This window comes from Micromys minutus, assembly GCF_963924665.1.
Source record: "Micromys minutus genome assembly, chromosome: 10".
In the NCBI taxonomy this organism is placed as follows: Eukaryota; Metazoa; Chordata; class Mammalia; order Rodentia; family Muridae; genus Micromys; species Micromys minutus.
In genome coordinates, this window is record NC_137979.1 from 64,190,838 (window position 1) to 64,215,130 (window position 24,293).

The 24,293-nt window shown below is 53.1% G+C and overlaps 3 protein-coding genes across 3 annotated transcripts in view; 2 read left to right on the plus strand and 1 right to left on the minus strand.

Annotated features, from left to right (window-relative positions):
• The window catches only part of ENPP7 (ectonucleotide pyrophosphatase/phosphodiesterase 7), a gene marked incomplete at both ends in the record, with an annotated part of 34,109 nt that extends 27,203 nt beyond the window's left edge, over positions 1-6,906 (plus strand). The window contains 2 exons of the mRNA XM_080922485.1: positions 6,537-6,674; positions 6,736-6,906. Of these exons, the coding sequence (XP_080778611.1) occupies positions 6,537-6,674; positions 6,736-6,906 (309 nt within the window). The remainder of the gene's footprint in view (positions 1-6,536; positions 6,675-6,735) is intronic.
• An 80-nt stretch (positions 6,907-6,986) lies between these two features.
• On the plus strand, positions 6,987-13,228 carry CBX2 (chromobox 2). The gene is made up of 5 exons (XM_080923146.1): positions 6,987-7,098; positions 7,176-7,219; positions 8,093-8,158; positions 10,362-10,467; positions 11,724-13,228. The coding sequence occupies exons 1-5, from the start codon at positions 7,027-7,029 to the stop codon at positions 12,978-12,980; spliced, it is 1,545 nt and encodes a 514-aa protein (XP_080779272.1). The 5' UTR covers positions 6,987-7,026; the 3' UTR covers positions 12,981-13,228.
• An 8,409-nt stretch (positions 13,229-21,637) lies between these two features.
• On the minus strand, positions 21,638-24,017 carry CBX8 (chromobox 8). Its single transcript, XM_080922644.1, has 5 exons — positions 23,936-24,017; positions 23,481-23,524; positions 23,227-23,292; positions 23,056-23,122; positions 21,638-22,629 (listed from the first exon to the last, which is right to left on the minus strand). Exons 1-5 carry the CDS (start codon positions 24,002-24,004, stop codon positions 21,802-21,804), a joined length of 1,074 nt encoding a protein of 357 aa, XP_080778770.1. The 5' UTR covers positions 24,005-24,017; the 3' UTR covers positions 21,638-21,801.
• Positions 24,018-24,293: the final 276 nt, after the last annotated feature.

Consider the following 24,293-nt stretch of genomic DNA (forward strand, 5'->3'; position numbering starts at 1 on the left):
AGGGTGCTCAGTAGTTAGAGCTGGGGAGGGTGCTCAGTAGTTAGAGCTGGGGAGGGTGCTCAGTAGTTAGAGCTGGGGAGGGTGCTCAGTAGTTAGAGCTGGGGAGGGTGCTCAGTAGTTAGAGCTGGGGAGGGTGCTCAGTAGCTAGACCTGCTGCTCTTGCAGAAGACCTAGGTTCAATTCCTGGCAACTGGAAACCATGTGTATGTACTCCAGTTCCTGAGGAATCAACACTCTTCTGGCCACCCAGGGCACGGCATGCATGTGGTACACATACACACCTCATACACACAGAGTAAATGCCACATGTGTGTTGTACACATACATACATGTAGACCAAACACCTATGCTCATAAAATAAATGTTTTTATAAAGAGGTGACAACGTAGGTGGGCTGGGGAACATGAGAGAGTGGACACAGGTGCCATCTTGTGGAAAGGATTTGCCCACCTGCAGATGCCGGCCTCCCCTGTGATCCTGGTTCCAGTCCCCTAGATACTGTATGTCTGTGGGATCTGACTTTCTGGAGCATCCTGGTCATCATACTCCTGAGAGCCACCCCCCCCCCCGCCTGAGTCCTCACACTCCTCTCTACCTCTCCAAGTCTGTGTCACTAAGGCTTCCACACCCACAGCAGACGTGTGCCTACAGCTTCTCAGACATCAGCCAGGCAGGGAGATGCCCTGGGTACACATGAGTGGCAGAGTCCTTCTGGACAAGTCCTGTGTGCTTTCTCTCTCTGTAGACAGGGAACACCCCAATACGCGGCTCCCCTGTGCGCATGTCCCATCGGCAGAACCTCCAGAAACCCCCTGGAAGAGCCACAGTGACCAAAGGGTACAGTTTGCACTGATCTGAGGAACAAAAACTACGGATGCCCAGAACAGGCCTACCTACTCAGGAAGCCAGGTCATATTAAAGTCAGGCTTCCTGGGCCAGAAAAACACCCCAGCCCTACACAGGAACACACGGAGCTGCACCAAACCCAGCGCTATTTCATTTTCTCTCTCGGTTCGCATTTTTCATTATATTCCTTTTGGTATTCCATCTCATCTGTGATCATGAGCACATGAGAAAGTGTGTGTACTTGTCCTGGGGGTTCGAGAAGCTGGAGGTACAGAGAGCTATAAGCCACACAGTATGGGTGCTAGGAACCGAACTCTGGTCTCCCCCAGTAGCAGCAAGCCCCCTTAACCACTAAGCCATCTCTCCAGCCCCTATATTTCATTTATTTGGGAGGGGTACATAGGCGTGTTTTGGTGTATGTTTGCATGCACACGTGCACACATGACACATATATGTGCCATGGTACATTCATGGATGTCAGAAGACAATTTGTTTCTTCTCTCTTCTTCCAGCACGTGAGTCCCGGGAATCGAACACGAGTCATGAGACTTGGCAGCGAGTGCTTGCTTGGACCTGCTAAACTGCCCTGCTAGCCCCGGCTGTGCCTTTCCGCCTTCTTCCTGTTATTTATGACTGAAGGCACACGGAGCCCAGTGAAGAGATTCGGGCCAGAGGTGCTGGAGCTGCAGAGAGCATCCCTATAAGTAACGAGCGATGCTAAGGACACTTCCTTCAAGTTGTTGCCTCTGTCACAGCCACAGATGCCGCGGAGGGCACTGTTTGTTACTGCAGAGGGAGCTGGACCTCAGGGACACCTCCCCCCTATCACTCAAGACCCTGTGAGAGAAAACATAAGACATCTGACCCAGAATAGATGTCACCCAGTGAGGCTTCAAAAGACTGAGGTCGGGCCATCCATTGGGTGGGCTGTGACCCCTCTGCATACTGCTAAAGCTGAAAGCAAGAAACAGAATGGCCTGCCATGAGCCGCCATCTGTGGGAGAAGAAACAAGCAGGAGGTGGCTCTGAGAAATAGACCCCTGCTCCTGCCAGAACACAAAGAGCCCAGAAGGGAGCCTGGGGGTGACCTCATTTGATGCTTGCAGAGAAGGAATTAAGGTTGGGCCAGAGGGTGTCAAGCATGCATCTGACTGGTTTGATATTTGATATTATTATTATTATTATTGTGTGTGAGTGCGTGCACACGCGTGTGCACATGTGTGCATGGGTTCATGCACATGTACATAATATGTGTGGCGATCAGAGGTCAGGTTGGATCGACTCACTACTCTCCTTCCATCTTCTGGGTACCAAAGTTGAACTTGGGTTGTCAGGTCTCTTTTGAGCCCGCTTGGCAGCCCAAAGGGGTACTTTTAATTTCAGGAGGAATTCTTGCCTGTCTCCTCACTTACCCACCAACAACAGCTAGATTAAAGATGCCTGTTCATGTGTGTAATCCAAAGGACATTTCTGCGTTTGGGGGGCCTTCCCACAAGAAGTAATCCAGCCGACGAAGGGAAGGGACGGACTCATGATCCCAAGCAGCCCCTGCAACCTACCCTCAAATCCACCTCTCTAACCTGACACTCGGTAGTCGTGCCTTTAATCTCGGCACTGGGGAGGCAGAGGCAGGTGGGTTTCTGAGTTGGAGGCCAGGTTCAAAGCAGCCAGAGCTAGATAGTGAGACCCTATTGCAATAAACAGGCAAGCAAAAGACAGAAAGAGGTTGGAGAGTCCGTCCTGCATCGAGCAGTGACAGTCGGCAGCCCTGCTTACACTGGGACACCACCATGAGTCCCCAAACGACGTTTTGGGTTCTATGTAAAGGCTTTAACCCTAGATCCGAGCCCTTCAATAACTGTACATTAATTTTAAAACTGGGACAGGCTAGAGAGTTGGCTCAGCAGTTAAGCGCACACACTGCTTTTGCAGAGGACCTGGGCTTGGCTCCCAACTCTCACGTGGTGGCTCAATCATCTGGAACTCCAGTTCCAGGGGAGTCTGACATTCATGAATGTCATACATACGCAGGCAACACGCTAGATACGCATAAAGCAAATTAATCTGAACACCTTAGAGATAAAATGGAATCGTGAAAGGGATGCATTTTGCACAAAAGCCATCTCTCACCCTACCGCGGCACAAGGCAGCAGACGTGAGGTGTGCAAACCGAGGGTTAGTGTGTGTCAGCCCACCCCACCAGCAACGCAGCAATCATGTTCAGATTTGGACCCCCAGGCAGGGCTGCACACACTAGTAATCTCAGGTAGGCAGAGGATCTAAAATTTGAGATCTTCCTTGGCTACATAGAGAACCCAAAGCCAGCCTGGTGAGGTTGCTGAAATGAGGGGGGAGGGGACAGATGTGCATAGAATAAACACAGAAGGAATGCAGCGGGCCCTGTGACTCAGCATCCGTGATGCTCTCTGCAAGCACACAGTACATACAAGAATAAAGATGCTTGTCTAACATTATTATAATAGCACAAAACTGGAACCGCTAACCAATATAATGGCCACCCTGGTGCAACAGGGACCTCCGATAAAGAGTCTCCACTGCCCACCTCTATAGCTGTGTGTCTTCACCTCTCCCCGACCCCAGGATTTAGGGTGTTTCCCACCTGGGCAGGTTTTTAAGGGTACTAAGATGGACTAAGTGACCTAGGGCAAGCTCTGGGGAAGATGGGATACCAGGAGACAGGCTGCCCCTGGGAACACTTGGAAGGCTTCAGGAGCAAGCTGCACATGGCTGGCAGAGAGTACTGTATCGGCACTGGAGAGACAGGGGGAGGCAAAACTGAGGCTCACGGCATGCACTAGAGGTAATTTTGGATCCCTTTTTCTTGTCGGCAAGTTGAACGCTTGGACAAACAGCCTGTTCTGAGAAATGTCTAAACCATGAGAGTTGCAGGCTGTCCCCAGTGAATTCTGGGTGAGGTGGGATGGGGGGGGTCAATATTTACATTCTGCACCTAGGGATTGAAGGCGTGTGAACTCGGGCGAGCATCCTGGCAGCAGTTACTGTGACTGACAGGTAAGCACTGTGTATGGAGTGCGTGGACAGTGTTTACCCATCATATGTATAGAAACCACACCACACCCAGAGCCTGTAAGTCACACCTCAGTCTTGCGAATGCAGCGAAAAGCCTGAGGGAGAGGAGGTGACTGTATGTTCTGGTTTACCTCACACAGATCCCTCATGGGGAAGATATGGCTCTTGGATCACAGTGGCAAAGATAGACCTTCAGATAAAAATGAACTGCTGGGAAGCTGTTCGGTGAGATCCTGTCTGAGATGATCTAGTTTCAGCTGTCAAGCTCAGGTCACTGAATGCTCTCAGTTCCCAGCATCTCCCCTGCCTGTGGATTGACACATGTATGTCCTTGCCCCAGTAGTTCTGGTCCTCAAATCATAAGCAAGAATGAAAAATATTTATTTTTATTTATGTGTGTGTGTGTGCCTGCATGAGTGTACGTGAATCACATGTGGGCCAGTGAGTGGCCTCAGGGGACAGAAGAGCCAATCAAATCCTGCGGCAATGTCTGTAGAGGCAGTTGTGAGCCACCATGTATACATATATACAAACATACTGGAAACAGAACCAGGCTCCTCTTCAGGAGAGGTGAGCACTTCTTCCCCAACCTCTACTTCCCTTTCTTACTTTAAAGATTTTTTAAATGTTATGTATATGAGTGTTTGCCCATGTTTTCCTGGTGCTCTTGGGAGCCACTAGAAGCCATGAGATCCCCCAGAGTTACAGGCAGTTGTGAGCTGCCCTATGTGGGAACTCAGAACGGAACCCAGGTCCTCTATAAGAGCAGCAAGTGCTTTTTACTGCCGAGCCATCTCTCCTGTCCATATTTACCCGTTCTTAACAGGATTCCAACTGCTCATGACGACACAGGCAAGGATGTAGCTCAGCAGCCAAGAGCTTGCCTAGCACGGTCCAGGCCCTGGGCTCAGTCTACAGGGTTGCCAGAAAACAAAAACAAAGCGAGCAAACATAAAACCTAAGGTTTATCCATGTTGTGTTAACATGTAAACTGGCACCAACCAAAACACTCGTTCCCGAAACAGACTCCTCAGGACCTGGATTTCTATTCCCTCTCCTACACATCTACGGCAGGCTCAGAAAGCTTTGTTCTCACCAGCTCGGTGTCCTGTGGGTGACCATGAGCCTCCGGTAGCTATTCGAAGTTGAATGAAGTAAAGGGAACTACGACTTCAAACCCCATTCCTTCAGCACCAGTCAGTCAGACAGTGAGAACCCGTGTCAAGAGCTCACGCCAGTCTGGTCGGACAGTTGCTAAGGACTTGCTTCAGTATCCAGTCTTGTTGGCACAATGGTCAATGCAGATTAGCTGCTTCTAAAATCAATGAAAGAGCCCGTCTAACATACCCTACTGTGCCAAAGATGTGAGTCAGAAATGCCACAACCTCTGAATCATGCATTGGCCGCGGTGGGTGATGCAATGGCCTCGTTCCAGTGAAGTCTGTTGTATCTGTTTCTCCAACTAATTATCTGAACTACTCTCTCCCCAAACTGGGTATTCAAGGTTGGGCAGATGAGATATATGACAGACATATTTCAGGTAAACATAGTTATTTTTCCCCCAATGCGTTCGTATTAAGCTCTGGGTCACTTCTTGGCAGACAAGAAAGAATTGTATTTTTAAAGTCCTTTGTTCTTAGAAAAACAAACAAGCAACCGTGTAGGTATATCCCGTTCCAGAAAGGGGAAAGCAGGCAGATTCTAGTAGTAAATGTGACACCCCGGAGAATCCTGAAGAACAAGCAGCAGCTGAAATGGATCCAGCTATTTATAGGATTACAATAAACACACCTTTGTACGGGGCGACCACTTACTGCCCAGCTGATCTGCACAGGGACAAAAAGAGCTGGCTGGGGGTGTGGGGTTGCGGCGGCTCTCTTCCCCTTTGCTTCAGCCACTACCACACCAAGCACCTAAATGAGCAATCACTGCGCTCTCAAGGAAAAAAAGTCTTTCCCTGCCCCCCTCTGCAAACAGCTGCGAAGCTCTTTCCAAAGCAGATTTAACCAACTAAACTGAAGAACACCCTAAAACCCAGGGTTTTCCCGATGTTCGTTTCTTAGGGCAGAAAGCTTGACAATCAAAAAAAAAAAATGTGTCTCCTTCATAAATAGGTTCACGATTACGTGAAGATTAAGCTCCTACAAAAGTGAGACATTGGACATGATGCAAAACCAGAGGCAAAACCAGAAAGCGAATTTTCACTGGAGTCCACTTTATTAAAAGAGAAGAACGCCTCTTTCGTCATGTACTTGACCTGCTTCAAACTTACAAAGAAGACTGTTTGGTGGAATTTATGTCTGAGCGGGGAAAATAAATGGATAGGGTGCCTAACCATGGCGACCTAGGAGGACTGGGGCCACCCCAACTTCTACCCCTGTAAATTGATCTAAAGGATTTTACTGGCAGAGCCTAGTGAGCTGTGACAAGCACCCGAGGTTACACCCAAGTCTGCACACCGTCCACTCTGGTCCACGTCGACGTCACCCAAATCGTAAAATAAACTAAAGAAAGTTGGTTGTGTCCCCACGCGCGCAGTAAAAATCGGGGAAACTGGGTTCTATTTCACAACTCTTTAGTTAAGAATTCGGAGTTCAGTCTTCTTCCAGTGACCTGAATTCTTCCTCTACAACCTGAAGGAGAGCTTCAAGGCTCGCTTTTCGGTGTCCTCCCCTCCCCAAACCCCGTACTTCTCCAGTCTTTTCGCACCCCTGACCCTGGAGCATCGGGGTGCAGTAAAGAGGACTGGTGGAGAGCAGCGCCCCTCGCTGGCGAGGGTAGAAAACGCCGCCTGCTCCCCGATTCGCCGCCCTCGGCCCAAACAATAGTTTTCCGCAGGGACCTGCGATCCGGAGCCGCCGGGCCCCAGGATCCCCGGAGCACGCAGCTACTCGACACCGCGAAGAGAGCGACCAACCCCACGGACCCGTCCCCGCCGCAGCCACCACGAACAATGCGCGCCCCGCCCCGCGCTCCCGGCGCGCCTATTGGCCCGGCGGCTGCGGGTAGCGCAGCGCGGGCGACTCCGGCGCGCGTGCGCGGGGCGGGGCGCGGCGGGGGCGGCGCTTTGTGTGCAGCAGTGAGCCGGGGTCTGCGGGGCGCGGGCCGCGGCGGGCGGCGGGCGGCGGCATGGAGGAGCTGAGCAGCGTGGGCGAGCAGGTCTTCGCCGCTGAGTGCATCCTGAGCAAGAGGCTCCGCAAGGTGCGTGCGCTCCCGCTCGCCCCCCGCGTGCGCCCGGCGCTCTGCACGACTCACCGCCCGCTCTTATCTCCCCGCAGGGAAAGCTGGAGTACCTGGTCAAGTGGCGCGGCTGGTCCTCCAAGTGAGTCTCCGGTGCGCGGCCGCCATCCCGTGCGTGCCTCCCGGCCTGGGTGGGAAGCCTCGCATCGCAGGCCCGGGCGGGAAGTCCTGTGCTTCGGGACCCAGAGGACTCCGGCCGACCGGCGCTGCCCTTTGTTTACGAGCCCACGGGGAGCGAGCAGGGCGGCCTTCAGCCCCGAGTCCCTCGGGCCCGGCCCGCCTCCGCGCCGCGCGCTTCTGGCGCCCATTTGTTGCATGCGCCCCCGCCCTAGAGCTGGCCGCGGCAGGCGCGGGACGCGGCCCCCGCCCCTTGCCCAAGTTATCCTGCTGTAACCTGAGCTTCCTACTGGTGGGAGGGCTCCCCCACCTACTCCCACCCCAGCCCCCGCGCTTGCTTTCTTCTCAATGAGGGAAGGGGACCGGGCCTTCTCCGGAAAGGGCTTCCTTTGTAGCTGCCCCACCAGCCTCCTTCCTGAACCCCATCCCTTCCCAGTACCATCTTCCCGAACCCCGATGCCCTGCCGGCGCTCTCTGTGGTATCCGCCACTTTGTTCCGTCTGCGCCCCCGGCTCCCCCTCCCCTACCTGCCTTCCCTTCCCTCCCTGGCTCCGGGCCAGGCCCGGGGGATTCCCTCAGCAGCTTTGCTCTTTGTTGGGGTTTGTTTTCCTCCCAGTGTAGACTGTTGAGTCCCCTCGTGGCCTGATGGGGCTTGGGGGCTTGAGGTGGCAGTTTGCCTGTGAGTTTAAGGCTGTGTTGCTAACTAACTTCAAGGACTTCTGAGACCTCAGAGGACTGCCTCTCTGCACAGCGCCCCTTGCTCCCAGCGGGGCAGTGGGAGCTGTCCTCAGCAGCCTACCGGGATGCTGCTCACCAGCCCTGCTCCTTGCTTTTCCAGACACAACAGCTGGGAGCCAGAAGAGAACATCTTGGACCCGAGGCTGCTCCTGGCCTTCCAGAAGAAGTGAGAACTCTGGAGAAGGGGAGAGTTGGGTGGAATTGGCTGGTGACACTGGTCTGGGGCAGTAGGGTGAAAAGCCTGTGGTGGAGCACTTTAAGGCCTCCCAGACAGCCTCTGGTCTCCCTTAGCCTTTTCTGTGGAGTAAATATTGGTCAGCACTAGTAGTGCTTGAGGTTGGAAGCTTGTCATAAGAAGCATGCCCCTGCCAGGGTGTGCCATGGTGGAGAGGGCCCAGAGTGGCCTGGAGCCCACAGTGCAAAGTGATGTTTGATGTTTTGCCCAGGCTGTGACGTGGTGCTAAGGTAGCTTTTTCTCTTCGATTGATTTACTTATGTAATTACAGTCAATGTTTCTGCTCTTAGGTCCCCCCTTAGGTGTGTGTGAGGGCTGGGGGCGTGTTTGTTGAGATACTGGTTGTGTGAGAGATGGTGTTAGGAAGGGCATGTTGGGCTGGGGGAGAGGGTTAGGAACACAGCACCCTGTGTGCAGGTGGCAGGAACATCTTCCCACTGCAGAAGCAGGCTCTGTCAATAAAGGCAGGGGCAGGGTTTGCTCAAAAGCCTCCCCAGCTGAGGTCAGTCTAGCAAGCTTGTTCTCTGGTAGCCAGGCCTGTGTTTCTCACTGCTGTGGGAGTGGGCAGGGGATACGTTTTGGCAGGGTGTGTGAGTGCTTGAGCTTGCCTGGGATTCCTTTGGAAACAGATAACAACATCTTTGCCTTCTGTTAGATTGACAGCTTGGTCCTCTAAGCTCCCAGGAGAAGGCTTGGCACTATCCTGGGCTGATATGTTTCTCTGTGGTTGAGGTAGCACCCTTGGGCCAGGTGCTATTCCTACAAACCTGCAGCTGCTGCTACTAGAGAAGGTGGGGGTGGGGAGGCACTTGAGCAGATGGAAACCAGCTGAGCTGGTGAAGCAAGATCCTGAGGATAGGGACATCCAGTGGGATGTGGCACATGCTCTGGACACTAGGAGCTGGTCTTTAGCTTCTCAGGGAGAAACCACTGTGTTTAAGAGAAGTCAGAGTCACGAGGTCGAATCGGGTGTTGAGCTCAGAACAACCAAGGATGTTCGAGCCTAGGGGTTCTCCTGGAGGTCCAATCCATTTCTTTTTTAGATCACCTTCCGGGACTCTGAGGAAATGTTTGAATTGTTGTATTTCACAGTTGTCTGTTTTCTTTGGGGAGGGGATCCATGCATTTGGCCAGGCCTCTGTGATAATGGTGAAGGGGAGAAGCTGTAGGAATTGTTTTGGTGGGTTTTTTGTTTGTTTGTTTTTGGTGTTTTGCCTGCATTTATGTTTGTGGGAAGGCATCAGATCCTTTGGAGCTGGGGTTCAGACAGTTGTGAGCTGCCATGTGTGTGCTGGGAGTTGAACCCATGACCTCTGGAAGAGCAGCCAGTGCTCTTAACCGCTGAGCCATCTCTCCGGCCCCTATTTCTCTATTTTAACCACATGGGTTCTGAGGGTCAAACTCAGGTCCTTGGGCTTAGAAGCATGCATCTTTACTTCCCAAGACACGGCACTGGGTTTTTGTCACCAGGATGGGTAACCTGAAAGCCGAGCTTCCGTTAGTTAGAGGCTGACACGGTGCTCTTGAGTATGGAAACTTAGCCCTGGGCTGCAGAGGTACAGGCTTTGAGGCCTAGCTACTGGTAGCTTGGTAACATTACTCCTTCCATTAAGAACAGACTTCTAGAGGTGTTTGAGGTATGCAGGGACAGGGTGACATAAATAAGCAAGTTGGTCCTGAGAAGCCACACTGGAGTCCTCTGCCCCTAGGCCAGCAGGTCGTATGAGGGTGTTTCCTGTGCTTGGTACATGCTGGCGGGCAGTCTTTGTGGGCTCTGCTTTGTGAGAATGAGCAAGTTAAACCCATAGCATCCCAAAGGCTGTTTTGGGACATGGGATCTCCATGGAGTCTTCACCCACAGAAAGTTTTCTTAATGAAAAGTGAGAGGCTTCCCAGCATTGTTCTCCTGTCTTTGGCTCCATCTTAACCAGATGCAAGTGAGCTGGGCTGGCTGCGGAGACTGTGTGGGCCAGCCCCCTTAAGCTGGCGTCCCAGTGAATTGTATCAGGCTGCAGAGCAGATGACAAGCTACTGGAACAGCGGGGAATCCCTTGGGAGCTGGAGGGTGGAGGCTGAAGCCAGAGAAGGGTTTGCAGGCAGGGCTTCTCAAAGCTGATTGGTGCTGTGTCTCCAGGGAACATGAGAAGGAGGTACAGAACAGGAAGAGAGGCAAGAGGCCCAGGGGCAGGCCGAGGAAGCACACGGTCGTGTCCTCATGCAGCAGGCGCTCCAAGCTCAAGGTGAGTGGCCACAGCCCCCAGTCTCCTTTGGGATCCTCATCCACCTGTGCTGCTCCGAGCAGTTCTTCAGGGGAGCTGTTGAGGTAGGGCAGGCCTCTCCCAGGGAACGGTCTCCCCAGGTATTACTTCTCTCAGGATAAGCCCTTTCTGCACTGTCGCAGCTCTGGTAGATTATGCACAGTTCCCTCTCGCCTTGGAGACTCTCCATCAGGGAAGCAAGTGTTTAGGTTTGTCTAGGAGTTGTGGAACCACAGGACATTCGGGCAAGTTGGACTGAGCCATGCAGAGCTGACAGGCAAGCCAGGAACTGGGGGGCAGAAGCAGAGATGCTATGCTGAGGCCTTCTCAGGATGTCCTATTGACCCTCCTTTCCGTGATGACAGACAGGTGGCCTTCCACACGGCCTTTCCTCCTGCCTTCCCTCCCACGATGGTTCAGAGGCAGGATAGGGGTTCAGGCCTTAAGCTCTGATGTGCCTTTGTTTGTTACTTAAGCATCTTTCCTCTTAGCAGGAGGATGTGAGCCACGGGTTCCTGCTGACTGAGTAGGGTTGGTGAAGCCAGGGGCCTACTAGGGAAGCGTAGGGCCCGGGGTTTGATGGGATCAGCCCACATTAGGACTAGAGCATTGGTATCACCCCTGTAAAGCTACTGTGGAAGATGCTGGTCCCTCAGGCCACGTGAGGACCTGGGCTGACAAAACACAGCTGTTGAAATTGGGGGCCTGGTTCTTCCCTTCCCCCCACCCCCATGCTCTCAGACATAAGACTCAGATTTAGAATATATTTACAGATATCTTGACCATATAGCTAGGCTCTTTTCTGACTAGCTCATAATTCAAACTAACCTATGTATTCTAATCTACATTCTGCTACACGGCTGGTTGGTTACCTGTGTTCAGATGCCATACCTCTGACTTGGTACGTCTTCCTGGCAAAGGCGAATCTCCTGCCTGGCTCCATCCCAGAATCCTTTTTCTCTCCCAGGTGCCCCGCCTCTTATTTTCTTCCTAGCCATAGGCCGTGGGCTTTTTTAATTGACAGGTGATACATCCACACAATACACAAGATCTCTCTACGCACAGCAGTCAGTTTACCTGTAATTACGCCTCCACTGAGTGGGTTTTCCCCTTCTCCACAAGCATGGTCATTGGTCATTCCTCCCTGGTGCTGGGGTCTGGAGGGCCCTGGTACTGTGTCTTTGAGATGCCTGGTGCTGCCTGAGCAGGCGTTGACTCCTGCCTACTTGTCTTTTCAGGAACCAGACGCACCCTCCAAGTCTAAATCTAGCAGTTCATCCTCTTCCTCCACATCTTCCTCCTCTTCCTCAGACGAAGAAGAAGATGACAGCGACCTAGACTCCAAGAGGGGCCCCCGGGGCCGTGAAACCCACCCAGTGCCTCAGAAAAAAGCCCAGATCCTAGTAGCCAAGCCAGAGCTGAAGGATCCCATTCGAAAGAAGCGGGGACGCAAGCCTCTACCACCCGAACAGAAGGCAGCCCGGAGACCTGTCAGCCTGGCGAAGGTGCTAAAGACCACCAGGAAGGATCTGGGAACCTCGGCTGCCAAGCTGCCCGCTCCGCTCAGTGCTCCTGTGGCAGGACTGGCTGCCCTGAAAGCCCACACCAAAGAGGCCTGTGGTGGCCCCAGCACTATGACGACCCCAGAGAACCTGGCCAGTCTGATGAAAGGCATGGCCGGGAGCCCCAGCCGAGGTGGCATCAGTTGGCAGAGTTCTATCGTACACTACATGAACCGCATGAGCCAGAGTCAGGCCCAGGCTGCCAGCCGACTCAACAAGTGTAGCCTTGGGCTGGACCTGAAAGTGAGGACGCAGAAAGGGGAACTAGGGGTGAGCCCCGCAGGAAGCAAGGTCCTGAAGGCCCCTGGCAGTGGCGCTGCCGAGCAGCAGAGAGGGAATAACTCGGGGAGTCCAGGTTCCCAGCTGACACCCACTCAGGAGTTGAGCCTTCAGGTCCTTGACTTACAGAGTGTCAAGAATGGCGTGCCTGGTATGGGCCTGCTTGCTCGCCACACCACCACAGCCACCAAGGCTGCTCCTGCCTCCAACACAGCCACTGGGAAAGGTCCTGGGAGTGGCCCCACAGGAGTAACCATGGCCAACACCCCCACAGACACCAACAAAGGGGAAAAACTGGCTTGCAAGACAACGACTCTGCCCGCCCCTTCCGTCAAGAGGGACACTGCCAAAAGCATTGCTGCCTCCGGCGGGCAGGAGGGCCACACAGTTACTGGAGATGGCCAGAAGCCACCTGCGCTGTGTGACATCAGCACGGGAGAGGAGAACAGCAGTTCTGACTCAGACCCTGACTCATCCTCGCTTCCCAGTGCTGGGCAGAACCTGTCAGTAGCCATACAGACCAGCCAGGACTGGAAACCTACCCGCAGTCTCATCGAGCACGTCTTCGTCACGGATGTCACAGCCAACCTCATCACTGTCACCGTGAAGGAGTCTCCCACCAGCGTGGGCTTCTTCAACTTGAGGCATTACTGAGACCATTGCCCAAGTCAGACCTGCCTTCCAGTCTCTGGTTTTGCTTTGATGCCTGACCTGAGGGGCCAGCTCTGCCCTGTCCTGAGACTTAGGGCTGGGAAATGGCTTCCTGCTGATTCTACCTCTCTGGGCCTCCACTTCAGTCTGTCCTGTCACCTCAGGAAAGCCAGGTGGCCACTGACTTAAAAGCTGCCTGTTTGGACAACATCCTTTCTAAGAGTCCCTCTTGACCTAGTGAGACTCTTCCCCCTTCCTACCCAACTACTGTCAGGTGGATCAGGAAGGACCGCTGATAACAGCTCTCTCCCCAGCCCGGGGAGGGGAGGGGTGGGGGTGGCAGGACCTTTTCCCAAGTTCAGCCATGGCAGGGCCTTTCTGGTGAGGGAGGCACTCTGTGCTTTGCAAATAAGGCTACAACTTCATTTTTAAAGAATAATTAGTTGTGAAGTTTGGCTCAGGGACCCTGCAGAATTCTTCAGGTCTCCGTCTCTGGTGTGGCAGTCTCTCTAGCTGCAACTGTAGTCCCAGAGCCCAGCCAGGGTTTGGAGCTCCAGCGTGAAGATGCACCTGAGTGCTACTGGACTTGGGAACAGAGAGAATCATGTTGTTACCTCCTTCCTGCAAGTAGGCCTGAGCCCCAGTGAGAAGTGACCCTGTTCCCCTCTGGATCCAGACCCGTCCCCCTGCTTTGGCTCACTAAATTGCACGCTAGTTCTGAGGTCTGACACGTGGGGGAGGAGTAGGCTAGAAACCCAGAGCAGGTTGAAGTAGGAACTTGGAGTCCTAAGTAAACATTTTTCCCCACTAGTTGGAGTTTCATTACTAGGGCCCTATAAGTCACCATGGTAGCTTCAGTGTGGGATTACAGGTGTTTCATGGGGTCCTGTCACCCTGCTGCCTGTGTAGACTGAACATCGCTAAACTACTATGTAAGCATTTTCTGTAGTCCTGGGGAGCCCTGCCTGGTGAGTGGGCCACTCTTGGGTCCTGTTTACCCTGACAATCCTCTCCTGTCTTTGGGAGCTTGTGTTTCCTTCCTCTCTGAGAAGCAATATCCCCTGTGCCATTTGCAAGATAGGGTAGTTTAGTAGCCCACCTGGCAGGGGGCCCTAATTCCTTCCTCATCTTTAGGAGATGAGTCTAGTTCTGAACTCCTTTCTAGATGCCTTCTCCCCTGTCCCCTATCCCAGGTAGCTGTCTTGAAACTACCTTGTCAGATTGCTGGCTGATGTCAGGATTTCCTGTCCTGGAATGTCACCATGGGCCATGACAATCTGATCAGTGAGTCTATGATGCCAAAAAGCGGGGGTGGGGTGGTACGAAGCCCTTATTTCTACTTCCACCATTGACTGATCAGCCAGCAGGTATGGGCTTCTTCCTCCAGTTGCCTTGGAGGGAAGCATTTCCCCTTCTAAAACCAGCCAAACAGTGGGCTAAAATGTCTGGGACCTGCCACGCTTACAAAGTGCACCCCACCTCTGCCCCCAGTAGCTCACTCTGCACACCAAATAAGATGGTCTTTGTGTAACCAAACCGACCTCAGCACTGTGCCTTTTGGGACAGACCCATATCCATGGCTCCTGAGGGATGCCTGTGATATACCAGGGGGCCGTGTTACTGGCAGCAGGAGCTACCACTGGGAAAAATCCCGGACCAAGAAATGGGTAGCCAGGGGTAAAGAGTTGCCTCCTGGGACATGAGATTCCTTCCCTGCCCTTAGCCAGGGTCCTTTGTTGCCTCCCCCAAGGTCTGCAGCTTTTGTGCCAGACACTGCCTTACAGGCACCTCCATGTCTTTTGGGGGTCCCATGAGCTGTTGGAGAAGTGACGGTGTTTGGGGGTCTGGGTTGACTGGCCTTTGTCCCCCGCTGCCAGTCTCCAAGCCCCGATTTGGTGCCTTTTATTTTTACCAGTTACATAAGTCCCAAAGTTGAAATCTACAAGTCCTTTCCTCCCAGCCACTTTGCCTTCATGTGTCTTTTTCCTGGTGCTGTGACCCCAGCGGTCTGTGTTACAGAGCATGCGTTTGCCGTGCGCCCATGTGAGAGCCCCGCCGGAGCGGCACTGTGTGCTCTGAGTCAAGTTCTCATGTTTACCAATAAAGTAGTTGGTTTTTATGGTTTTCTCATTTGTTCTTCTCTTCCCTCTGTCCTTAGGGGGTGGGAGAATGTGGGTGTGCATACACACAGCTAGATATCTGATCCATTTCTTCCAGGTGTTGTCATGCCAAATGGATTTCAGGATAGGGTATCTTTTAGGCTGGCCTTGAACTTCTGGCTGTCTCACCTCAGCCTTCCTGGTATTACGATTACAAGCCCCCCTTGTGTTTGCTTCAACACCTGATTGGAAAAGACCAGTATGTCCTCTTCCTCTGAAGTATTGGCTTTTTTAAAAAAAGAATCTTTGGTACCAGAAAGAGTGCCCCTTGTTTGGGTCTACTCCAAATCCTGACCTTGAATCGAGAACTCTGGTCCCAAGATTTCATCCAGAAGGAAATGTTCAACTTTGAGTCAGCATCAGCCATTGGCTTGGTTTATTGGCCTTTAAGCCAGTTGTTAATGCATGCCCCTTTAAACTGGAGCCCTTTGCTTTCATAGGGGTTAGCAAGGGTGGGCATGTTACCACCCTGGGAAAGCTTAGAATCTTTTGGAACAGAACAGTCTGACTTTAAAAAAAAAATGTCTCCCCCAGGAAGCCTGTGGTGGTCTGGGGAAGGGTTTGGAGTAAGGTAGGAGGTTACCTGGTCACCATGTTTACACACATAAATCTCAGGGGTTTCTAGGGACAGTAGCCTAGATTGTAGGACTCAGACTGATGTTAATTTCTGTTGCAGGAAAAAGACAGTAAATGACCTGCTGTTTCTTTGCTACTCAGTATCAATATCAATAAATATTCTTTAAAGGTCTAGTCTGGTGTACATTGTAACTAATCCAGATAAACAAAACAGTCTTCGCTTGCCCTGACTCGGGCACCTGTCTGGACATGGGCTTAGCTGCAGCACTAAAAGGGGAAAAAACATTGGAAATAGCTTAGCCACTAAAAAAGGAGACGGCTGCAAGGAGGAAGATACTGCAGAGCAACACCAGCCATGAATGGGAGACATGAGTGTCCGGAGAAATTTGTCCCATGAGGAAGCTTACTCCTAGCATGCAGGGACCAAGAGTGCCGCAGAGCCAGTCAGTCCACCACACAAAAGTCCACCTTCCCAGAATAGCCAAGGAGCTGAGTTTGAGAAAGCCTGGCTTAATGGGAAAGATTGTATATTATATTTATAGTCATATATATCAGATACATAATCATATAATCCATCAAATATATATCCATCAAAAAATATATATGCATATATATTTTTTTCCAATCAAGGATTGAAGTTTGGCTAACAGTAGTGAGCAGTTGCTAGATGCTGGGAGTAGCCATCATGGAACAAGGAATATATATATTATTTCCAGCCACCACAGGGAGCTTCTGTGATACACAGTAACTCACTCCCCCCCCCCCACAGAGGGCATAAAAGTAAACCAACCCTCTCACCTCCACAATATGTCGGGACACTCCAAGAAGGGCGGGAAGCCCTGAGTCACCCGCAACTACTGAGAAGGGAAGACTCGACTATTACAAACCTTCTCCAGCCCAAGGCCTTCGTTACTCCATTCGGCATTAATTTTATTCAGAGATTTCCTTTGGCCTCCCACGAGAATAGAGTTCCTCTGGAGTGTAGGGAAGATGGGCCCACTCCTGGCAGAAAGATGTTTGGGACTCAGGTCTGCACTATGGATAGAAACACCTTGTTGCAGAAACCTAACTTTTTAAAACTTGTTTTTGTTTTATGTGCATTACTTTACTTAATTGTTTTACCTGCATTTGTGTCTGTATGAGGATGTTGAGTCCCCTGGGCCTGGAGTTACAATTTTGAGCTGCCAGGTGGATGCTGTGAATTAATTGAACCTAGGTCTTAATAGCTGAGCTATTTCTCCAGCCTGGGGAAACCCACTTTGCAAAACAGGCTGCTGGCGATTTGGTTTCCCTTTTGTTTTCTTCCGTGCCTTTTGTGTGTTTTCCTTTCTTTTTGAGAAGGTGAACAGGGGCAGTTAAATCCCAGACCCCTGGTTCTGGGGAAACAGGAGCAAGTCTGGTCCCATTGGCCAGCTAGGCTCTCTGAAAACCTGTGTCTATGGGAACAAGGTATCCAAAGCAAAGTTGAGGGGACGGGCCTGGCCTACGTTAAGGTTTATTAATTTCTGTGCTGCTGGTCTGATCACCTACCTAATCAATCCACCTCCATCCTAGAAGAGACACCACTGGTACCAAGTGGAGGGCACCTGGTTCGCTTGGTGTCGCTGGGCTCTAGGCCAATGAACACCACCTCCCTCCTGTCCACCCTGCGTGGGTCGAGGCCGATTCTCAAAGACACAGAGATGATGCCAGGTGAAGCCGGTTAGGAGAAAAGGAAGTTTTTCTTCACTTCTAGTCAGAACCAGAGGGGGGAGGGGTGGTGCTTGGGACAGGGGTTGACGCTGTCGCCTGTAGAGGGCGCGCGCTCCCCACGAAGTTCGGGCTGCTGGACTTTGAGGATGGGGAGGAGGGCAGAATCCCCCGCAGTCCTGTGTTGTCCGGACCGCAGTTGCGCCGTCTACACCCCTGCTGCTAGGAGTAACCACTAGCCGATCAATCTTTGGCCGTAGGAGGAAAGTCCAGGCCTCATCCTGCTGTTTCTCACTACTGTCAGCTACATTTCCATCCTTGACGGCACTGAGATAGATCCCTTCTGGCTCCGATTCGCGCCTACCTTGGGCTCTGGCTGTATCGGAGCCACCCCTGGCCTGAAGAACTTTCTGGTGAAAAGAAGCCATGTGGATGTATCCGCAGACAGCTGGGGCAGGATTGCATACCACTGTCCTGGGCACAGCACCGGACCTCCGTCAGAGCCGCACGCTGGGAGTGACCAAGAGTCAGAAAAACAAAAAACAAAAACCGAAAACGGCTCTACGCAGAGCCGAAAGTATTCATTCCATTCAACCCATGTTTGTGTTGGGCCGGGCTCTAACGTGCCCTGCCAAAGAGGACAGACGGAGAAAAAAGGCTGTCTGGAGCCAGGGATACCCACCCCCGGATTTTGCCCCGAGAATATACCGCGGGAGCTCTGAGCCCAGGTTAAAGTTGGTAGTGACCGAATAAGCGGGAAATCCCTCAGGGTCAGTGAAAAATTCCAACCTATGGGGAGGGGCTACTGCTGAAGCCACCAGGCACAGCCATCCACTGTCATCTTGGCTGTCCCAGCAAAGAGCTTGCCCGGCCCAGAGCACCTTGAGGTGGCCTAAGAAACCGACCTTGGACCTCTTGGCGCCTGAAACAAGCTGACTGCTCAATGTCCGAGAGAACTGGATACTCAGTGACCTGCAGTAGCAACCCCGGACCTCAGGCGTTGACACAGGTCACTGAGCTGGGGTGGGGAGGGCTCTGCCAACGGCCTGGCCACTGCCTACTGGGCCAAGGGCAAAAGATGTGACCCGGTCCATATTCCTCCCCTCCCTCCCCTTGGGCTCTGTGACTTTGCACGGATTACAGCTTTTTCTCAAGGGATCAATGTCTGCCCCGGAATATGGAGGTGAAACCGGGTTCCGTGTAAGGTCCTCTTTGGGAATCCGGAGTGTGGGTCAGCTTTGCAGCCTCACGACCCCGCCCCTCTGCTGAGAAGTCTGCAGCCTTAAAGTCTGAGAGCACCCACCACCATCATCCCACGATATGTTTACCATCGGCAGCCCCTCATCCAGCCTTAGGGTATCTCCCCGAAAGAACACTATGGTTCAAGAAGCCGTAGGGACTGGGGGTGGGAGCGCGGGGCTGAGGATCGGCGGCTCCCGGCTCACTAATCACATCAGCGCGCTCTGCGCCGGCTCCTAGCAGGCAGTTGCCTAGCAATACCCGCGAATTCAATTCCTCAATCAATAGACGGAGACTCTGCATTTCGGGGAGCGCTGGCGAGGATGGGGAGGTCTAGGGCACCAGTACTTTGACAGCCTTGGGGAGCATGTTCGAGTCCCGGGCATGAGTCTGCAAGGCTCCTGGGTGTTAGCCGCTATGGAAGTCTGGCGTGGAAGGGTGTGTGGCGCTGGGGGAATCCTCCCTCAGAGTGAGTAGAGCCCAGAGGTCGCACACACACCACCTCGGGAGTTCCTAATTCTTTCTGCCTGCCTCCCAAAGAAAAGTTCAGTCGGCAGTGTAGACGGCTCGGGGAAGTTCAGAACGGCCATGACTCCTAACCCACCTCCCCTCACCCCCACTGAGGAGTTTCCAAGTTAGGAACTGGCCTTTGTCGGGAATCCAGCCCTTTTTGAGAGTTTGAGGGTGGAGGTTAGGGACACCAAGTCAGAGAGGCGAGTATCCTGCCCTTCCAGGCCACCTCTTCCCTGTTCTGGGAAATAAAATAATGAAACCGAGACATGCGCCTATTTACAAAGTATATATTTAAACACGTAAAAAGTGATACTGGATACAGACACATTCACAACCCAAGATAGGTACCGAGGTTTCACTCTTGAGCTGAGGCGGAGATCAACTGGAGGTTTATACATAGCCAAGAACTCATAAACCCAACACCCACGCTCCGCCCGTCTGCAGTTGCAGACTCTGAGCCACGTGGCCACAGACCCCTGCCCACCCCACCCCCCAAGTCAGCCTCTCAAGAGCGAGCTAAGGAGACACACATGGACAGACGGCAGGACGAAGAGGGGCAGTATCAGGAAGGTTGGAGAGAAGGAAGAAGCAAGCGAGGAAAGAGAGAAGAGAAAGGGAGTCGGTAACCAGATAGGGAACTCCTGTCCCGGAGTTATGCCCACTCGTTCACAGATGTACCCTTCAAAACAGGTTCATCTGAAAATGGGGCCGACATGTAGACAGACACAGTTAACAGCGCTTCTTTTTATACAAAGTCGAAAATACTAGTTTTACAAATATGCGCAGATAAAAACCCCCACTCCCGGGGCTTCTTTAGGCGCAGTTTGATTTTAAAAAAAATAAAAAATAATAAAAACCAAGTAGAATACACCATTTTCCTCTTTTTCTCCCTCTCTTTAAAGGCAAAAAAAAAAAGAAGAAGGAAAAAAAAAACTCTGGAGGAAAGAAGAGACTGAGAGGCTGGAACTGGGGAGCCAGAAGTGCAGAGGATGAGGCTGACGTCCCTCTCAGTCCCTCCCCATTACCAAGCTCCTCCAGCCCAGCCCAGAGCCCCTGAAGTCTGTGCTTTGTCCCTCGAGCAGAGCTTCGAGCCCCTCCCTCCAAAAGCTCTGGAAGTTAGGGCGACTGCTGGCCCTTTAAGGGCGGAGAGGCCGCAGGATCCCTGCTGGAAGCAGCGGCTAGGGGGACAGATTTGTGCTTTTGAGTCCGAGCTGCGCGCGGCGAGGTCCGGAGTGGGCCGGGACCAGGGGCGCAGATGGTCTCGGGGCACCGCTGGTCCCCGGCCGCTCCCGCTCCACCTCGCGCTCCCCCCCGCCCCCTGCGGCGGAGTCTGAACGTCGAGTTCACGGAGCGAGCACTCCGAGGATCGAAAAGGACTATAAATTACAGCTTTTGCTTTTAAGAAAGGGGGAAGCGGGAAAACGCTAAAGTTCTACTGCGCATTCTTGGGTGGAAACCCTGCCGAGCCCCTTCGGCCACGAGAGCCCCACCGGACCAAGTTCCACTCGGGCTGCGACCCCCGCGCCCAGCCCGACTGGCCTGGTGCGCAGCCCGCTGCCGCCGGGCGGGGTGGCTGGCGGCCGCTCGCTCCTCTAAAAGCCGGACCCACCCTCCCCCGGCGAGCCAGGCTTGTCCAAGTCTTCCTGGGAGGTGGGGCCGCCCTGTCTTCTGGCGAATCTAGAGGACACAGAAAGAAAAAGTCCACCCGAATATTTTTCTTGTAAAACAACTGTCTGGCGCTCCGGGCACTGACACGCAATCCTCCTAATTTATCCTGGCATTTCGGGAATGTAAACAAATTCGCTGGATTTCTTTTCTCTCTGCAAAAGTAAGGGAAGGAATGGAGGTGACGGGGAGATTTTTGTCCACATGACACATACATACAGTGTGCGTGTAGGGCTCTCACACCTCCATGAGGTGCACTTCTGCTGTGGTTGGGGAGAACTGCGTTCCACTCACTTGCGACTTTTCTACCTTTAACAACACCACGTGTGAGAAAGTTATCTGAGTTGATACCTTTTTTCCTAGCAGACCACTTAATATTAAAATTAAAAAAACAAAAAAGGACAGGAAAGGAAAAGGGGGAAAAAAGAAAACTGGTCTGACCCCACCCCCCTTTTTCTGATTGGGAAGCCAACCTTTTGTTGGCCTAGCTGGCCAATGGGGAGGAGAGCAAAAATCCTGCGGCGGTGCCCAGAGGGTTGGGAATCCCGGCGGCGGCGTGGAGGGAGGAGGTGTGCCGGCTGAGTCCCTCCACACACCCTCCAGAATCCCAGAGACCAGGCCCCAACTTTCCTAGTGCCCTGAGGGGACAGGGGTCCCTCCTGTACCAGTTCAGTCTGTTTGCCCTACCAAACCACAATCTCTCTCTCTCTCTCTCTCTCCTTGTTTAAATAAAAGAACTTCAAGAGTTGAAATATATATATTTAGATATTTTTCTTAAATAAACATATTTACATCTAATAGAAAATAGAACTCTAGAGATAATTTTCCAACCAGAACTGAGGAAGAAGGAATGAAAGGGAAGGGGTGTGTGTGTGAAGAAAGCAGGACCAGCCAGAGGCCACAGTCACCCAGAAATAAAAAGCACTAAGCCATTTGAGCTCACTTTTCCCTGCTCTGGTCCTGGGCTCCCCACCCCCAGGAATTCATCTTTTCTCCTTAAAGAAGCCTTGGTCCGTGTTGCTCTCCTTAATGGTGACGGTCAAAAAGTTTGAGGTCACATCTGTGACAACCACCTTCTCCAGGTTAGTCAGAGAGGGGCTCCAGGACTCTTCCTCTGGATCCCCCAGGATTCTGGCCACTGGGATCCTGGCGATGAGGGAGGGCCTTCCCCCTTGGGCCCCCATGTCCCGATACAGGCTTCCCACTGAGCCTGGGGTGCCTGAACTGTGTCGGACTCTGGTGCCACCAGGGTCCAGGGCACCTTGGCCTTTGGCCTCCAGGAAAGTAGCCCTGTGTTTTATCACCCTGGCTGGGAAGGTGTGCACGGCCAACTTGCCCGAGGCCTCTGCCGAGCTAGGACTGGTCACACCATATTGTACCAGGTCTGAGTCCTGCCTTCGCGCAAGTTGAATCACACTGTGGCCAGCTGGAAACTTTCCTGTCCCGGAAGGGGTCTCATCCAGCTTCCTGCCTTTGAGGTATTCTCCAAGGCCATCACCAGCCTCTCCCAAAGGTCTCTGTGAAGGGTCTAGGAGCTCCTTCCTGGGCTTGGGTCCTCGTTTCTTGGAGCTGTCCCCGGGTGAGCTGGGCTTGTCATCTACACGGCTGGTACCACCTCGATCCCGGTCTCTGTCTGCCCTGCAGGCACTGGTGCTACCCCCCGGTGGGGGTAGCCCGGTGTTCCGAAGGCCCTCTCTGGCCCTGGAAGTAGATGCCAAATCCTGGGGTGAGCGGCCTGGGTAAGGGATCCGGATGCCTCTGGTAGAGTCACTTCTGAATTCATAGGTTTTGGCCTTTGCCTTGGCCTGGGCCTGCAGAAGGAAAGTGTAGTGAGAAGAGAAGAGCCCCGCCCCCCTCCCCCCACCCCACCTCCACACGACCTCTAGCCTTGACTGCCCAACTTTCCCTGGGTGTCTGGGAAATACTAATTGAGTGAGGAGGTGGGCTTATGGAAGTAGTCTGGGGGAGGAGAAAGAGGATTTGTCTGGATGCAGACATTGCAACCAACAGACTCCTTGTATAACATTATAGGTCTATGTGGGACGGCCAGAGGGGGAAATGAAGGCCTTCTGGTGCAGCTAAGTCCTACCTCTAAAACCCCTTGATGCTGCCACAGACTTGATAACATGCTGTCAGAAGATGCCCAGCTTACAAATAAGCACAAGGCTTGGACACCCACAGGCTTACAAACCCTGCAGATCCTCCTTGGATGTCACACTCCACCACTGGAGACATACCTTGAGAAGGAAGGTTTTAGGCTTGGGTCCTCGCTTTTTGGGGCCATAGAGCTCCATCTCCCGTTCTCTTAAAAAAAAAAGAAAAAGAAAAGAGATCGAAGGGGGTGTGTCCTGGCTGCACCGAAGTCAGCCTGTATGGGTTCCAGTGAGTGGCTGGGCTAAGGTCTGTACCTTTCCTCAAAGGCTGCAAGAAGGCGAGCATCCAGAATATTTTCTTCGGGCTCCCACGTGCTGTACCTAAAGGAAACCAGGAAGAATCGGGCTTCAGTCTCTGGAGCAGGAGAGAGAGGAGGGAGTGGAGGGCGGGTATGTGTGTGCAACTTTTCCGGCTGCCTTGTGTTGTATTTCAATGTGAAGGGGAAAAGAGGAAGAAAGAACCCTCCTTGATATCAGTGTGGGGTTGCGATTGCATATAACCTACTTACTTCTGCGACCAGCCCTTCCATTTCACGAGATATTCCATGCGTCCCTGCGGGTGCAAAAGGAAAAATGCATGTGTATGTGTGTGCGTGGGGAGGAATGCATGACGAGGACACAAGAAATACACGCGAAAATGCAAGCACCAAATGAATGCTCTAAACACTGCCGCCAAAGGAACCAGCCCACTGCAGCACCCCTGCAGAAACGGTGCACAAAGTGCATGCACCAGCATTCATCCCCCACCCCGCCCCCCATCCATGCAATCTGTGCAGGGCTGCAAGTCTAAGGAGAACGCTGGGGCAGAGCCGCCGCCGCCGCCGCCGCCGCCGCCGCCGCCGCCGCCACGGCCGCGGCCGCTGCTGGGACCTGGGGGAAGGGAGGCTGGGCTGCAGCAGGGGGAGGGAGCCCAGGCCCTGGTGAGGGAGGGCCCGCGTCGCCGCCCGCCTTTCCCTTCACCTACTTTGCGTATGCGCCGCTTCAGGAGGGCTTCGGCCGCGAACACCCGCTCCCCCACCGCCGAGAGCTCCATGTTGACTCGCCGCTTCCCCCCTCAGCCGCTTCCAGAAGCTGAAAAGCAGCAGCCAGCCCTCGACAGCCCATAATACTCTCCCGCTGACGTCAGTTCTCCTCCCTCCCCCCGCGCACTCTCCCTCCCTCCACCACCCCCCCTCCCAGCGCTTCCTCCCGCCCCACGTGTTGCTAACGACGTTGCTAAAGCCAAGCGTCCTGGGCCCGTTCTGCGGGCGCCGATTGGACTAGAGCCCGGCCACGCCCCTCTCCCCGTCTCCCCTGCGTTGCTACGTGACCCGCGTTCCAAT

Coding starts and splice junctions, on each gene's coding strand:
- CBX2 (XM_080923146.1), top strand. CDS start 7,027: ATGGAGGAGCTGAGCAGCGTGGGCGAGCAGGTCTTCGCCGCTGAGTGC. Junction 7,220..8,092: donor TGGCGCGGCTGGTCCTCCAA/GTGAGTCTCCGG, acceptor TTGCTTTTCCAG/ACACAACAGCTGGGAGCCAG. Junction 8,159..10,361: donor CTCCTGGCCTTCCAGAAGAA/GTGAGAACTCTG, acceptor CTGTGTCTCCAG/GGAACATGAGAAGGAGGTAC.
- CBX8 (XM_080922644.1), bottom strand. CDS start 24,004: ATGGAGCTCTCGGCGGTGGGGGAGCGGGTGTTCGCGGCCGAAGCCCTC. Junction 23,123..23,226: donor CTTGCAGCCTTTGAGGAAAG/GTACAGACCTTA, acceptor TTTTTTTTTAAG/AGAACGGGAGATGGAGCTCT. Junction 22,630..23,055: donor CTAAAACCTTCCTTCTCAAG/GTATGTCTCCAG, acceptor TTCCTTCTGCAG/GCCCAGGCCAAGGCAAAGGC.